The sequence below is a fragment of the Periophthalmus magnuspinnatus genome, chromosome 18, assembly GCF_009829125.3.
Source record: "Periophthalmus magnuspinnatus isolate fPerMag1 chromosome 18, fPerMag1.2.pri, whole genome shotgun sequence".
Taxonomy (NCBI): domain Eukaryota; kingdom Metazoa; phylum Chordata; class Actinopteri; order Gobiiformes; family Gobiidae; genus Periophthalmus; species Periophthalmus magnuspinnatus.
This window is the reverse complement of record NC_047143.1, coordinates 14,541,065-14,558,645: the sequence shown is the minus strand read 5'-3', so window position 1 is coordinate 14,558,645 and position 17,581 is coordinate 14,541,065. Positions and strand designations below refer to the sequence as shown.

The 17,581-nt window shown below is 42.2% G+C and overlaps 1 protein-coding gene across 1 annotated transcript; it reads left to right on the top strand.

Moving 5' to 3' along the window:
• The first annotated feature begins 5,183 nt into the window (after positions 1-5,183).
• On the top strand, positions 5,184-15,938 carry LOC129457074 (uncharacterized). The gene is made up of 17 exons (XM_055228889.1): positions 5,184-5,189; positions 5,654-5,786; positions 5,876-5,982; positions 6,063-6,225; positions 6,328-6,446; positions 6,520-6,681; positions 6,769-6,987; positions 7,062-7,121; positions 7,212-7,346; positions 7,436-7,495; positions 7,575-7,652; positions 7,733-7,813; positions 7,894-7,974; positions 8,064-8,138; positions 8,259-9,791; positions 10,353-11,420; positions 11,517-15,938. The coding sequence occupies exons 1-17, from the start codon at positions 5,184-5,186 to the stop codon at positions 15,936-15,938; spliced, it is 8,502 nt and encodes a 2,833-aa protein (XP_055084864.1).
• Positions 15,939-17,581: the final 1,643 nt, after the last annotated feature.

The window sequence follows — 17,581 nt, the reverse complement described above, 5'->3', positions numbered from 1 at the left end:
TCCAATGTCACATTCTAACCTCTGCAGTAGAATGTTGTGATCAATGGTGTCAAACGCTGCACTGAGGTCCAGTAGGACCAGGACTGAAGCCAGCCCGTTATCAGCAGCTAGTAGTAAATCATTTGTTACTTTAAGCAGTGCAGTCTCTGTGCTGTGGTGAGCTCTGAATCCAGATTGAAATTTTTCAAATATATTATTGTCCTGCAGGTGGCGGCAGAGCTGTTTCACCACAACTCGTTCTAGAATTTTTGAGAGGAAGGGAAGATTAGAGATAGGTCTATAGTTGACTAATTCATCAGGATTTAGGTTAGGTTTTTTCAAAAGGGGTTTAATCACAGCATACTTAAAGGACTGAGGAACGTAGCCATTTTCTAACGACATATTTAATATGTTATGGATGGAATCTATTAGGGGGAGGGCTTCTTTGAGGAGTCTGATTGGAATAGGGTCGAGCAAACAGGTTGATGGTTTTGACGACATGATGACTGAGGTAATCTCCACCTCATCAACAGGAGTAAATTTATCTAATATTATTAGAGGGTCCATATGGGATATTGACATTACAGACTGGATTTGCTCAGAGCTGATTTTTGGAGTAGCTTTGTTAATTTTGTCTCTAATGGTTGTGATTTTGTAATCAAAGAAGTGAAGAAAGTCATCACAACTAATGTTCGAGGGGATAAGAGACTCATTGGCAGTGTGGGAGTTTGTCAGCCTGGCTACAGTGCTGAACAAAAATCTGGGGTTATTTTTGTTTACTTCTATTAGATTTGAATAGTATCTAGTTCGGGCTTTCCGCAGAGCGGCCTTATAAGTGAGCAGGCAGAGCTTCCATGCCTTCAGAGACTGCTCAGAGCGCGAGCGGCGCCAAAGCTTCTCTGTGCGTCTTACATGTTGTTTGAGTGTCCTGAGCTGTAACGTGTACCATGGAGCCGGAGGTCTTGGTTTAATGTTTTTCTGTTTTAGCGGAGCTACAACATCGAGAGCAGATTTTAAGGTGAGCATTGTTCTGTCAACCAATCGATCAGTGACAATTGGATTAAAATTATTGCCATTGTCACATGACATATCTTTCAGTAATGGCTCAATAATTTCTTTAAACTCTGTAACCGATTTATCTGATAATGTTCTTTTCATTATAGTTTTTTTCTGTGGGGCTGGATAGTCTTTTAGTATAAATTGAAAGGTAATTAAGAAATGGTCAGAGAGTATAGGGTTTTGAGGAAGGACAATTAGATCATTAATCTCAATACCATAGGTTAGAACGAGATCTAGAGTGTGATTGTGACAGTGAGTCGGCTTATTCACACTCTGGGTGAAACCGATCCCATCCAGGAGTGCACCAAAAGCATTACTGAGGCAATCACTGCCGTTATCTACATGAATGTTGAAATCTCCGACTATAACAATCCTTTCCCAGTTCAAGACTAAACTTGAGATGAAATCAGAAAACTCTGTCAGGAAGTCGGCATATGGACCAGGAGGTCGATAAATTATTATAAATATAACAGCTTTTTGGTTTTTCCAATTGGGGCACGTAATGGAGAGTGCGAGGCTTTCAAAGGAGAGGTAAGTATAGTTGGGTTTGGGGCTGAGAATTAGACTAGAATGAGAGATGACGGCCACACCACCACCTCGACCTGTGCTCCGGGCACTCTGAAAGTTCATGTGACTTGATGGTGTAGATTCGTTTAGTCTAACATAATCATTTTCCTGAAGCCATGTTTCAGTTAGGGCTAACAGATCAATATTAAGGTCGCCAATTAGTTCATTTATTAAAAGAGATTTGGAGGAAAGAGACCTGATGTTTAGCAGTCCACATTTTACACACTTATCATTTTGTTTATTCGCGGCACATTTATTTATTTTTGTTAAGTTATGAGATCTGACAGCTTCCTTGTCAGAGTTTAGGGGTGTTTTATTTGTGCTTTTTGTACGTGGGGCACACACAGTCTCTGTCTGTTTGGAGCTGTTCCCTCTGACTGAGTTGTGCTTCACTGGTCTAAACTGCTCCCTAACGTCACTATCACTGTCACTGTGCTTCCCTGAGCTATTCTGCGTGCTAGTCTTACCTGGTCAATCTAGACTAGCAATCATATTCTGAGCTAACAGGGCGGAGCCAGCCTGCGTGGGATGGATGCCGTCTCTACGTATAAGCCTAGGCTTCCCCTCAAATGCCCTCCAATTATCTATGAAGACGACACCATTCTGCGGGCACCAATTGGTCAACCACTGGTTGACTGCTGAAAAGCGGCTGTACATTTCACAATTGGTATAGGTTGGGAGGGGGCCAGAGAAGTACACGGACTCCGACATCGACTTAGCCAATTGACAGACTGCAGCTATCTGTAACTTAACCACCTCTGACTGACCGCGCCGAGTATCGTTACCCCCCGCGTGTATAACGATCCGGCGGTACCTATTCTTACTTTTCTTTAAAAGCCTAAGATTCCCCTCGATGTCACCCAGTCTGGCTCCAGGGTAACACCGCGTGGAAGCTGCAGGCAGTTCCACGTCCCTGACTATGGAGCTCCCTATGACTAAAGTGTCCCGGGTCCAGTTCAGGGGAGCAAACCTGTTCTGGACGGGGAGCTCTCTACTCTCAACCCTGTGTCCCTGGTCTGCTACAGTCCTATTCTCAGCCCTGTGTCCCTGGCCTGTCCTACGCTTTCTTCTAACCGTCACAAACCTGTCCTGGTCTGATCCCGGCTGCACGGGTTGCGCTGGGGGGCTAGTCTCACTAGTTACGCTAAAGCTGTGTTCTGGTTTAGTCCTGGTCTAATGTTTTATATGGGCTGTGTATGTGTGCGTGCTAATGTGCTAATATTCACTGTCTATTTTGTAAAAGCTAAGGTAACGTTTTATTTAGGGCGTTTCCCCATGTGCTGTGTGCCTAATGGTTTATATGGGCTGTGTATGTGTGCGTTAAACTGCTAATATTCTTGTTTAGTCACGGTCTTGTAACATGAGGCTGTATGTGTTTCTACGGACTATACTTTTAGTGCTAAAGTGCTAAAGTTTAGTCCTTGGTCTGGTCTTTGTGTGTGTGTGTGTGTGTTTGGGGGGGTGTGTGCGCGCGTGCGTTAACCAATCAGAAAGCAGTGAGTCTAGAAACAGCCAATGATATCACTCATTCCAACAACGGGAATCTTGGTTCCTATGCAGTTGCAGTCTGTGTTGTGAATGTGTGGTTTGAAGTGTCTCAGAACAGATAGAATTTTTCACTTGTGTTCTTGTCTAGTTCTGGTCTGGTCTGACCTGGGTTAGATCTAGCCTAGTCCTGGTTTAGACCTGGTCTAGTCCTGGTCCTGGTCTAGTGTGCTCTGTGTTAACCAATCAGAAAGCAGTGAACCTACAAACAGCCAGTGATATCACTCATTCCAAGAGCGGGAGTCTTGGTTCCTATGCTGTTGCAGTGTCTGTTTTGTGAATGCGTGCTCTTTGAAGTGTCTCAGAAGAGACAATTTTTCACTTATGTTCTGGTCTAGTCCCGGTCCAGTCAGGTCCAGTATTATGTGTACAGGTCCAGTGTCCCGGGTTAAAGTCTGGTTTAGTCTGTTTTGAGATGGTTCTGGACCTGAATTCTGGTCTACTCACTGTTTTGTCATTGTTATATTCTAGACTAGCTTTTATTTTAATTTAGCTAACTGTTGTTGTAACCATTTGTGTATGCATGGGATTTTGGGGAAAAATTTAATAAACTCATTTGCATAGACCTACTGTGATTTTAAAATAATGCTTTTCACATATGATGTTGAGTCACTATGACGTTTGTTGGTTTAAGTTTTGGTCTTTGTCTATTCCTGGTTTATACCCAGTCTAGTCCTGGTTCTGGTCATGTGTGTGCGCGTGTGTGTTTGTTTGTTTGTTTTTAGCGGTTTGATGTGTCTCAGAAGAGATAGAACTTTTCACTTGTGTTCTGGTCTAGTCTTACACAGTTTATGCTCATTGATTATGGTGAATACTTGGCTTTAAACTGTTTTGGTCTTGTCGTGGTGTTGTCCTGATCTAGTCCAGAGTTTGATATGTGTTAACCAATCAGAAAGCAGTGAACCTACAAACAGCCAGTGATATCACTCATTCCAAGAGCGGGAATCTTGGTTCCTATGTTTTGCGAATGTGTGCGGTTTGAAGTGTCTCAGAAGAGATAGAATTTTTCACTTGTGTTCTGGTCTAGTCCCGGTCCAGTCAGGTCCAGTATAGCCTAGTCCGGGTCTAGTCCTGATATGGCCCTGTGTAAGAACGGTTTAGGCCCGGTCCTGGTCTGGTCCTGGTTGTTATGTGATTGTAAGTGTGTAAAACTTATCCTCATTCATAAGCTGTAAGTTTGCTTTAAATGAGTCTGATCCTGGTTTAGTCCTGTTTCAGTCCTGGTCCAGTTTTGGTTGTACTGTGATTGTGAAGTGTGTGTAATGCGACTTATGCTCATTCGTAATGGTCATAACTTTGCTTTAAATGTGTCTGGGTGTGGTCCTAGTCTTATCCTGGTCTAGTCTTGGATTAAAACGGGTTTAGACCTGTCCTGGTCCAGAGCTGGTTTAGAGCTAGTTTAGTCCTGGTTTAGTCCTGGTCTGGTCCTAGTCTGGTCTTAATGCAATTGTGAGTGTGTCTTATACAGTTTATGCTCATTTATCATGGTGAATACTTGGCTTTAAACTGTTTTGGTCTTGTCGTGGTGTTGTCCTGATCTAGTCCAGATTTTGATATATGTTAACCAATCAGAAAGCAGTGAACCTACAAACAGCCAGTGATATCACTCATTCCAAGAGCAGGAGTCTTGATTCCTATGCAGTTGCAGTGTCTGTTTTGTGAATGTGTGCAGTTTGAAGTGTCTCAGAAGAGATAGAATTTTTCACTTGTGTTCTGGTCTAGTCCTGGTCTAGTCCTGGCCAGGTCCTCTACTAGAAAGGGTTTGGACCTAGTCTGGTTTAGTCTGTTTTGAGATGGTTTTGGACCTGAATCCTGGTTCACTCACTGTTTTGTCACTGTTATATTGTAGAGTAGGTTTTGTTTTATTTTACTAAACTCTTGTAGTAACCATATGTGTATGTATTGGATTTTGGTCCAGTCCTGGTTGTACTGTTATTGTTCAGTGTGTGTTATACGACTTATGCTCACTCATATTGGTCATAACTTTGCTTTATATGGGTCTGATCCTGGTCTTTTCCTGGTCTGGTCTTACTATGATTGTATGTGTGTCTTCACAGCTTATGCTCAGTCATTTTGTTGAATACTTTGCTTTAAACAGTGTTGAGCATGCTCCATTCTGGTGTTAATTTTAGTCCTGGTCTTGGTCTTGTCCATAACTGTACCTGTAAATATCATTAAGCTTCATGCATATACGATTTGGTTTTGTAGCTCATTTGTGTTGTGGTTTGGTAACTGCTGGTCAGGGTGTGATCCTACTTGCTAAGGTTAATCTTAAAGCTGCTCGAGGCAGGCGATTTTCCAGTAAAACTATAACAAGGTCAGTAGATTATGCAGCACAAGTGGAAAATCGGGGCCCTGACATCATTTCAGTTAGATGCATATATTAGAAACATATAGTTTATACCTTTTACTTTCCAATGTATTGGTTTAGGGCTAGGTTTGACTCTTAAAATATTACGTTTACTTATTTTAATTGTAACAATTATAACTTTGTTATTTTCAGATGCCTAAGGACAAGGGATGGAAGCGCTCCCTTGCTGCGAAGAGGAGGAGGGAGGAGCAGCTTGAAGGAAAGCCTGCTTTCCCGATAGCGGTTCACCTTCCGCCTTTTTCCACCGGTGCCGAGACCTTTACCCGTAAGTGTATTTCAGTATGTTTTTACAACCTTCATGTCTGTCTAGTTTTGTAAATGCTGAGGTTTTTTTTAAACTTGGTTCTTTTTTAGGCCTTGGTACTGGTTCTCGCCATTCGGTGAAGCCGTGGCCAACTTCCACCGTCACCGGGAAGTGCCACAAGTTGGACTTGCCGCCGGACTTGTCCTCTGACAAGAAGGCAAGTCTATGAGTTTCAGTATGAAACAAATTCTTAAATAATAGTTGAGGATTGTTAAATATTTTTCTTCTTTTTTCTAGTTCGTTCTGATTGTCGGGAACTCGCATCTTCGTGCTGTCGTTGATGCCATCGTGCCGATGCCAGAGGGCTGCCTGTCCTTTGCCATCAGTGCGACTCCCGGAGGTTCTGCCCGTGACCTTCGGATGCAGCTGGCGGCTATGACGGCTAAGCACATACCCAAAGGTGAGTTTAGTAATGACCATTAGATCATCTTTGGTAAATATTAAATAGTTGAACCATGAACAATGTCATTGAGAAAGTTGAACGAATGATTCTTTTTTTCAGAGCCCGCTTTGGTGTGTGTCATGGCGCCGTGCAACAACCTCACGGCCAGCAGGACGGTTGACGAGGCTGCAGAGGAGTTTGGCCAACTCCTCAGGTATGTCTGCGGCCGCTGGCCAAAGGTATGTAAAATAGCTGCAATTCTTTGATAATGATTGTATTGTGTAGTTGGTAAATGGTGATTTATTTCTTAAGGTGTGTGTCGTGGATTTCCCACCTCGCCTTGCTGGCAGCGTGGAAATTCAGACCCTCCTTCGCCAGGAGTACCACCGTGTGTCAGCCCGCTTTCAGGTCAACTTTGTCCAGATAGCCGACCACTTTCCCCGACACCGACGAGAGCTGTGGTGCAGGGATGGCGTAAGTACAATCTACGCTCTCATTTTACCAACTTCCTTTTTGCATGTGAGTGGTTTTATGTAACATGTCGTTATAATTTTGTTTCAGATCCACCTGAGTGATGACGCTGGGATGGGAATCCTTGTTCAGTTGCTGTGGCAGGCTTGCTACACGCAGCTAGAGGTCTCTTCCCCCGCTTCCTCTGTGGCGGCGCCCCGCCCTCGCACATCCACCAGAAGGGTCTCGCCAAGAGTGGTTGTGACGGGACCGCTGCCCGTGCCACGACCACCCCCTCCTGAGTGGATTCCCATTGTGCGGGGCAGAAAGGTGAGAGATTGTTACTTTTTTAGTTTTAAGCCCAAGTGGTTTATTCTGTTTCTTAATGTATATTTTCGTTACAGAACCAGCCTAGGGACTCGGCCTCCCCTGTGGGTCCCAAGGGGCGCCTGGTTCAACGGGAGGTTAGTGAATGTCATTCCTGTCTTTAAATATTGACGTTGACATTATTGTTGTATTGTGATTTATATATTTTTTTAAATTTCTGTTGTAAGGTGGAGACCGTCTTCTCCATCCCCCTGTCGCCCGTCCTCTTCAGCCCTGCTATGCTGGTCGAGATGGATGCGAGGTTTCCATTTGGCCTGACCAGCTCTGTGGAGGACGTGGCCACCTTTCCTTCGGGAAAGAAGGTAAGCGTCTTGTGTTATTTTCTCATTGCTAAAAGTTAACAATTGCCTGGTGTGAGATTGAGTAACTTATGTATCCTTTTTTGTTTTAGACGTCTCGGGCGAGGCGTCGCAAGGCTGCTTCCTCAAAGAAACGCCAGCCCAAGCGGCAGGTGAGTGTTACACATTTTCAGACATGTTTTGTTGAATTTGTGCTTTTTTTATATATTAATATTATTACATTTTATGAAGGCGGGGGCAGCGCCTGTGGTTGTGGAGGTGAGACCCGGCTCACCATCCAGCTTCGTGCCTGCAGTGGAGAAGGACCAGGTTTGTGTCATTTTTAATATGTTGATTGTTTTTGACACATTGTTGCCTGTACTTGTTTTTAATTATATATGGTTTTGTAGGCGGAGGCAGTTGTGGTAGAGGTGACACCAGGATCGTCCCCTACCAGCGTGGCCATCCTGGATTCGTTCCTGGAGGACCAGGTTTGTGTCATTTTGAATATGTTGATTGTCTTCTACACATTGTTGCCTGTAATTGTTTTTAATTATATATTGTTTTGTAGGCGGAGGCAGTTGTGGTGGAGGTGACACCAGGAACGTCCCCTACCAGCGTCGTCATCCTGGATACTTTCCTGGAGGACGAGGTTTGTTTTGTTTCTTGTGTTTTGTTTTTATTCTCCAATATGTTTATCATTTAAACAGAATATGTGCTAATGTAGACATGTTTTTGCAGTCCGGAGATGTGGAAGTGACTCCAGGAACATCACTTGCCAGTTCCAGGGACCAAATGCAGATGTTGATGGACGAGGTGAGTTTATTTTTAAGGTTACTATTATTGTAGTAGTATTAGTATTATATTGCAGAAAAATTAAGTGTACAGCAACAGCCTGATTAGATTAGTTTAATATATTTTCTTTGCATCTTTAAGGCCATGGACATCAGCCCTCCTGTGACCCCGCCGCTGCCGCCTCTGACCTGTCCTCTGCCTTCTTCTTCTGTGACCAGTCAGCCTTCTCTTCTCAGCCCTCCACCAGCTGTCCAAGAGGAGAGAGCTTCTGACAAAGATAAGTCTTGTTGTGCACATGTTGTACCCGTCGGTGTTCCTTCTGTCGTGAGGGGTAGTTTTCATCAGGGTGATTTTAGGTTTGAGTATGCAGGTGTACAGTGTATGGCGATAGCTTTGGTAGCTTTAGCTAAGCACTTGGTGTGTAATGTGTTTTCATGGGATCAGAGGCAGTTAGATTTGGTTTTGAATCTCGGGGATGCACTGTACACAGACCGTCGGAATCGGGGCTTGACTCATGGGCGTGACTTGTTAATTGCTTCAGACCTGCCACGTGAGTCAGTTATAGATGGGCAGCAGTTTAGCTTTTCTTTCAGTCAGCCAGTTAATGGGGCTGCAAATGTTGTCGAACATGAGTTTATTGAGGTGGGCGCGTGGGTAACCTTAGATGGTGCTTTAGAGCAAATGTTGGCACAGTACGACACATGTCTTATGACACTCTGTGGTGCTGCTTGTGCCATTATTAAAGACAATGGGCGGTACGCTGTAGTCGATTCTCACTCGCGTAGTGCTGAAGGATTGGTAGATCCTGATGGTAAAAGTGTGGTTATGTATTTTAGTCATATTGATGAGCTTTACAGTTTTTTTTGTACATTGGCTGCATGCTATGGTGACGATTCAGATGAGTCTTTCAAAGAGTTTGAATTGACTGGTGTTAATGTCGTTGTTGCAGCTGATTGTGTGAGGGGCTTAAAGTGCCAAGAGGCCGCAGAAGTTTCTTCTTCTGTACTCCCTGACAAAAACCCAAAGCAGGACATTGAAGTTGTTTCTGATAGTGTGAGGGGCTTAAAGTGCCAAGAGGCCGCAGAAGTTTCTTCTTCTGTACTCCCTGACAAAAACACAAACCAGGACATGGAAGTTGATTTAGATGTGCTCTTTACCAGTGTTCAAGACAGTGCCCTGTCCTTTAATCCACTAAATGAAAGTGTTTGCAAGGATTTGTGCAAACACATTAAAGCTGATTTTCAGAAGCTTGGTGTGGCAGATCCAAAAACTGTAGGGCCATTAGGAGTGCCATGTAAAAATGACAAAATAGTTGCGGACGGAAATTGTTTCTTTCGGGCGGTTTCACAGGCCATTAGTGGCACTCAAAAATATCATCGGAAAATTAGACTTGCAATTGTGAAACAGCTTGAAAAAAATCCTTCAAAATACAACACCCTGTTGCGCGATGGCCACTCATCTGTGGACCAATATATCAGTGTGTCAAACATGCGTAAAGTTGGCACATGGGCCACAGAAGTAGAAATCCAGGCAGCTGCGGATTATTTAGGCGTCGATGTATTTACATTTTACAATGGACATTGGCTTAAATATGGTTGTACTACCAAGCCTCTGTCAAACAATGGCATTTACCTAGAGAATATTAACAGTTGCCATTATGAAAATGTAATTTGTGTCAAAATACCAAATGCTAATGCTTGTTATGAATGCTGCAGAGTCCATCAATTTTCAATGGAGAGCTACAATATTCGGTCCAAAAAAGTAGCTCCCAAGTCACAGATTAATGTAGATGATGAAATTCATATAAAACCTAAATTATCAAAGTATATACAAAAGAAAAAGCTAAAGCATTTGAAAAACAGGTACAATACACTTAATGAGACAATCAAGGAAAAACAGAGGACACAAAAATATAGAGATGATGCGGACTATAGAGAGGGGAAAAAGGCTGCAATCAAACATAAATACAGAACCAGCACAGAATTTAGAGAAAATCTTAAATCAACGTATAAAAAGAAATACCGAGCTGATTTAGAATACCAGAACAAACTTAAGATTGCTGGTATAAACAAATACAAAGTAAATTTAAATTACCAAAATAAACTTAAAGCTGCTGGTATCAGCAAATATAAAGTTAATATAAATTATAAAAATAAACTTAAAGCTGCTAGTATCAACAAATATAAAGTTAATATAAATCATCAAAATAAACTTAAAGCTGCTAGTATCAACAAATATAAAGTTAATATAAATCATCAAAATAAACTTAAAGCTGTTAGTATCAACAAATATAAAGTTAATATAAATCATCAAAATAAACTTAAAGCTGCTGGTATCAACAAATATAAAGTTAATATAAATTATCAAAATAAACTTAAAGCGGCCAGCATCCAAAAATATCAAGTTAATCTACAACATAAACAAAATTTAAAGGCAGCCAGTAAACATAAGTACAAAGCAAATCCCCAACATCAACAAAAAGTAAAATCATTTGGCAAACAAAAATATCATAATAATGAACAATTTAAAAAGAGAACTCGGGCAGCATTTAGGAACAACCAAAAGCAATTGAAACAAAAACGGGAAAACTTCAGTTATGTTTTGGAACAGTTTTTAAAGGAAGATCAAGATGGTCCAGAGTTTATTTGCTGTGTGTGTTTAAAACTGTTATTTAGAAACCAGGTCTTACCTTGTAGAAAGGAAGACTTTATGGTTAAACCAAAATGTGCAGATGTAGCCAATACCTGCATCTCTGAGGCCTATTTACATGTGTGTGATAGTGATTGTCCATCTCCGTGCCCCCTCTACGATTGTAGAGGTAGTTTATGGATCTGCTACACATGCAACTCGAAACTGTGTAAGGGTCAAATGCCGTCAGAATGTTCAGTAAATAATTTGGAATTGGACGATATTCCACCTGAGCTTGCTTGCTTGAACACTGTTGAACAGCACATAGTTGCTCTTAACATTAATTTCATGCAAGTTTTAGCTTTGCCAAAGGGGGGTCAGCGAGGGATCCACGGTCCAGTGACATGTGTGCCCTCAAGAGTAACCGAGTCAGTGAAGCTATTGCCGCGTAGTAACATGGATGGTATTTTATTGCCGGTAAAACTAAAACGTAAACTTACATATAAAGGGCATTATGAGTATCAGTATGTAGATACAGAACGTGTGCGGAGGGCCATTGCGTTTCTAAAACAAAACAATCGGTATTATTTAGACATTGATTTTAATGAAGAGTGGGTGAATGAATTTGTTAAAGAGGAAGCTATGGATACGGTTGTGGACGCTAATGTCGAAGGAGTTATGGATACGGGTCCGGATGCTAATGTAGAAGAAACTGCTATGGAGACGGGTGCAGATGTTAAGGTTGATGCAGAAAATCAAGCAGAACGGGAGCAGGCGGAAGATTTAGATGATGAGCTTCTACATGATAGACAGCGTCATTGCATGTATCAGGATACGTTTTTCATGCCGGTCGATATTGCTCAGGAAGCTCTTGACCACTATTTTGAGGGCATTTTGAATTTGGCTCCAGCCGAGGGGAACAGTCCGGTTAGTTTGCTGTCCGATAAAGAAAATGAGGCTAAATGTTTTCCGAAGGAGTTTCCGCTAGGTTGTAATACATTTCATAGTCCTCGGCCGGTTCCTTTGACCATGTGCAGATATTTCATTAACAGACTGCTGCATGTGGACGGTAGATTTGCACAAAATTTTAAGTTTCTTTTCTTGGCGTTGTACATGTTAGAAGTTCCGCAGGTTGTGTCAAAAGTGTCGATAGCGTTGCGTAAGGGACATTCTGGTCAGGCCAATGCTGCTGCAGGCGAAGGAACTTTAGAAAATTTGTTACAGTATGATAATGGTTATCGTTTTATGCAGCCTATTAGAGGTACGCCGCCCTTCTGGCAGACTGCACAAAAAGATTTATTTGCGTGTATTCGTCAGCTTGGTATTCCAACGTGGTTTTGTTCGTTTAGTTCCGCAGATCTCCGCTGGCCAAGCCTCCTTAAAACGCTCTTAAAGCAGGAAGGTAGTACCCGGAGTGTTGAAGATTTAGATTGGGCAGAAAGGTGTGACCTTTTGCGTCGTCCCCCTGTAACCGCAGCTCGCATGTTTGACTCCCGTTGGCATCGATTTTTACGTAAAGTTATTCTGTCCCCCGCTCAGCCAATCGGTAAAGTTATCGACTATTTTTATCGGGTAGAATTCCAACAGCGCGGGTCTCCCCACGTCCATTGTTTATTTTGGATTGAAAATGCTCCAAAGCTTGGAGTAAATACGGATGAGGAGGTAGTTCAGTTTGTTGATAAATATGTCACGTGTGAACTACCCTCTGATCCGGATTTACTGGAAAAAGTTACTTCGGTGCAGCAGCATTCTAAGCGTCACTCAAAAACATGTAAAAAAAACAACAAAGTCTGTCGTTTTAATTTTCCACGTCCGGTATCAGCACGCACGTTTATTAAACAAAAAGATCCTGATTCAGAGCCTCTTGTGACGAAGGAGGAAGCTGAATTTATTATGAGCGTGCTGAAGAATGCTATCGTTGATGAAAATAACCTGTGTCTTAGTGCAGATGAGTTGTTTGCGTCTTTGGGTTTATCGCAGTTCACATTTGAACAGGTGTACAGCGTTTTAGATGGACACACACACATAGTTTTAAAGAGGGACGTGGGTGAAGCTTGGATCAATAACTACAACGAGAAATTATTAACCTGCTGGAACGCCAATATGGACATCCAGTACGTTGTAGATGCGTGGGCTTGTGTCGTTTATATTATTTCTTATATTTCCAAAGCAGAGAGAGACATGGGTTTATTGTTAAGTAATGCACAAAAAGAAGCTTCCAAAGGTAATGTCAGTGCAAAAGAGGCATTTAAAAAATTGGGCAGCGTTTATCTTCATAATCGTGATGTCTCTGCACAGGAAGCTGTCTACCGCGTGACAAACATGCACTTAAAGGAGTTTTCAAGAAAAGTTACATTTGTCCCGACAGGCAATAATATAGTGCGTATGAGTAAACCAATTGGCGAAATAGATGATGAAATGGGGGATGATATTTGGATGACAAATACCATCGATCGTTATTTAAGTAGACCAGATGACAGCACATTTAATGACATGTGCATCGCGACATTCGTATCCGAATATCGCTTGCTTGGGCCGTCGGACAAATGTAAAAATCCTATTATTTTACAGAATGGATTAGGTGCGATTACCAAAAGAACACGGACCAAGGCCGCAGTTGTTAGATATGCGTGTTTTTCTGAAACTAAAAACACAGAGTTATTCCATCAAAGTATTCTTCAGCTATTCATGCCGTATCGCGTCGATACTGATTTGAAACCGCCTCCATTTGAAACATTTGAACATTTCTATAAAACTGGGGATGTGCGTTTGAGTGACGGGTCTGTGCAATTGGTAAAGTCGATAGTTGATTCAAATAGGCGTCGCTTTGAACTTGCAGCTGAGGACTTGGATGAGGTTCATGAGCAGATGGAATCTGGAGAGATTCATGAGGATGCATGGGGCTTGCTCTGCCCAGAACTAGAAGTGGAGAGGTTGGAGTCGAGGGAGGAGTTTAGGGAGATGTTGCAGGCTGTTGGTTCTGAGCAGGAGCAAGAGGCTATTCCAGACTTGGCTGTAAGAAACGAGCAAGTTTGTCACATAGAGAAAAGAAATGTGATGAGTCGTCAAGAGGGTCTTTTACTTGTGAAAACTCTGAATGAGCAACAACTGTCCATTTTTTACAAAATACGGCAATGGTGTTTAGACCAAGTAGCTGGTAATAACCCAGAGCCATTGCATGTTTTTATCACAGGTGGAGCAGGCACAGGGAAAAGTCACCTGATCAGAGCGATTCAATACGAGGCGTCGCGTCTATTTGCTCCTATTTGCCATAGTCCAGATAATGTTAGTGTTTTATTAACGGCTCCGACAGGGATAGCAGCATATAATTTACAGGCGGCTACTATCCACACAACGTTTAGTATCGGTACTAATGTTTCTCTCCCCTACACACCACTGGGGGAGGAAAAGATTAATACACTGCACGTTAAATATATGGATTTACATATTGTAATTATCGATGAAATATCCATGGTTGATAGAAAGTTATTTACTTATATTCATGGGCGATTGCGTCAAATTAAACAGTCAGGTGACTTTTCTCCATTTGGAAATGTGTCTGTTATCGCTGTTGGGGATTTCTATCAATTATCACCGGTCATGGGTCAAGCTCTGTACAAAGAAAACATAGGCGTTAATTTATTTACAGATTTATTCAAAATTGCAGGGTTAAGAACTGTAGACAGACAAAAAGATAACACTTTTGCAGAGCTGTTAAATCGGCTTAGAGTCCGCTCGAGGTCGACACCACTGCTTGATGGGGACATAGATATATTAAAACATTGTGAAACAGGCGAAGATCCCGACGTGTTACACATTTTCACCAAAAACAGCTTTGTATCAAATTACAATTTAAAGATATTGAATAAAGTGTGTCCAGAAAAGGTAACAATCAGTGCGCGTGATTTTGGCTATGACAAAAAGACCGGGAAGTTAATCGAGGTACAAGGCCATCTCCATAAATCCAAACAGGCCAGTTTGGAGGAGTCTTTAATCTTGGGTGTAAATGCGCGTGTTATGCTTTGTAAAAATGTAGATCTAGCTGACGGTTTAGTAAATGGGGTATGTGGCATTGTTACACATATAGTTGAAAATCCAGAGAATAAACAGCCTCCTCTAGCAATCTATGTTAAATTTGACGATGATCGAGTAGACGCACAGAGGAGGAGGAAAACACGTACCCCTGCTCACCTGACTGGTTCTACTCGCATAGAACCAGAGGAGGAGCAGGCGAATAAACGAGGGGAAAAGCGGCGTCAGTTTCCTCTTAAACTTGCGTGGGCATGCACAGTTCATAAAGTGCAGGGCGTTACTGTAGATCAAGCAGTGGTGTCCCTTAAACAAGTATTCACGGCGGGTCAGGCGTATGTGGCCCTTAGTCGCGTTAGAAGTTTAGAGGGTCTTGTCATTCAGGACTTTGATGAAGATGCCATTTATTGTAACGATGGCATTAGAGCGGCGCTTCAGAACATGCCTCCCTTCATAGTCGAGAGTATGCCCTGGCACCTTCAAGAGGCACATGTCCTGACATTTTTTTATATGAATGTTCATGGTTTAGAACGGCATGTGTCCGATTTGGCTTTATGCACACAGCACTGGCAGCCTAACTGTATCGCTGTGGTAGAGACATGGTTAACTGTAAATTCATCTTTTCAAACTAGTCAAATTGAAGGTTTTAACTTCCATAGTCGTCCCCGTAGTTTATCTTATCAGCAGAGTAACCATCCAGCACTGACTAGTCTACTGGGCAAAGCGCACGGTGGCGTTGGGATTTACTGTGAAGAAAACCTTAACTATGAAATCACAGTACGAGATTTTAGTTTAGAATGTTTAGTGAATTATTTTGCAGAGTATAAAATTATAGTTTCTGTTATTTACCGCCCACCGTCATACCCCATGTCTCTATTTAAGTACAATTTGGACAGATTATTGAATTGGCTTGAATCACATTGTGCCACTGTGGCAGTGACGGGAGATTTTAATGATGACATATTGAAATCTTCAAATCTCTGCAATTTTATGATAGAAAAAGGTTATGTTCAATATGTCACATCTCCCACAACAGAGAGGGGGACATTAATTGATCATTTATATGTGAAATCTACAGAGTATGACATAGATTCTGTAGTGGTGCCAACGTACTTCAGCGACCATGAGGGGATAGTGTTTTCTTTTAAGGCTAGATCTACATAGGCCATAATATTATTTTGAATTGGTTAATTTAAAATGAACAGTTGCTGTTTATTGACATCTCATCACATTGTTGCGCATTCCTTCGTCTTTAATCATGTATTTACATTGTAGCGCGTCACTTCGTCTTTAATCATGTATTTATATTTATATTATGTGAAGTTGTTTTAATTTTGGATCATGGAGATTGTTGTAAAGGGTTTTAAATGGTTGTTGACTTGTCGGTGTGTTATAGTGTTTATTATGCACCTTGTTAATCATGAATTTTTAAGTGTTTTAATCAGGTTTTTATTGTATATTTAAGTCTTATATATGTTTGTATTTAAAGTGACCATACAGTGATGAGTGCACACATACTGTATGGTTTGTCCTTTGTCAAAGTTCCACTGACTGGTTCACCTGCACTTTTCTGTCTCCCTTTCTGTCTCTCTCCCTAACTATACACTCACCATCTCCCATTCCCTCCCTCCACCACCCTTTCTTTTTCTTTCCATCTTCCCCTCGCCATCTCTATCTTGCCATCTCTCTTTACCTCTCCCTCTCTGTAACTCAGTCTTTCTCACCACCATCTCTGTCTGTCTCTAGCTCTCTCCTCAAGTCTTTCTAATTCACTCTCTCTCTCTCTACTCCCCCTTCGCTGCCTCCCTCTGTCAACCCCCCCTTCTCTCTCCAATTCTCTAGCTCTCTCCCTCGCTTCCTCTCTCCAACTAACTCTTAACTCCCTCACTCTATCTCTATCTGTCTCTAACTCCTATCTCTCTCTCTCCTTCTTTCTGTCCTTTCTCTCCCTCTTTGTCCTTTTCCTCCCTCTTTCTGTCCTTTGTTTCCCTCTCCCTCTCTCTCTCTCTGTCCTGTGTTTCCTTTCCTTTCCTCCTCTCCTTGAACCACCACCTTATCGCGGTGGAGAGGTTTGCGTGCCCAGATGACCCTAGGAGCTGTGTTGTGAGGGGCTTTATGCTCCTGGCAGAGTCTCCCAGGACAAACAGGTTCTAGGTGATGGGTCAGACAAAGAGTGGTTCAAAATAACCAAATTAATAGAGAAAATAAAAATGTGTTTTAAGTAATGCTTAGTAATGTTTATGTGAATTCATATGAGCATTCACTATTCAGTTCACCTGGAGTTCGTTCATTGCTATTCACATGTTATTGCTTTCCGTTTCAGATGCCCTCCCATTGACCAGCTAGATGCCCTTTTGTGCCCTGATCTTGTTCTGTGGACCTGAGCCCTCCATTCCCTCGCCTGGCCGGATGACCTGTTGCCTGTCTGGGGTGGCGTCATGCCGTGGATGGGCCCCTCTCCGTCTTAGTTGAGTGGCTCTGGCCCTACAGACTCGAACTCTATCTGCCAATGGATTTGCATTAGTCCTGGTCACATCTGCAGCTATCTGTCCATGGAAGTGGATCTCTTCTTCACTGTGGTTCTCCTCAAGGTTTCTCCCACTGATTTTTACCTTGGAGGGAGGGTCTAAGGATGGGGGCACTCTGGGACAGTTCTCCATTTGCTTGTTTTCTCTTGATTCATTTGCTTGTCTGTTTCATTGTTGATTTTCTAACTTTCTGTTGGTTAAATCAGTTCTCATGTTCTACCCTGTGTGTACGTGTGGGTGTGTATATAGACACATGTTTTGGTTTAGTTACATGGCTAC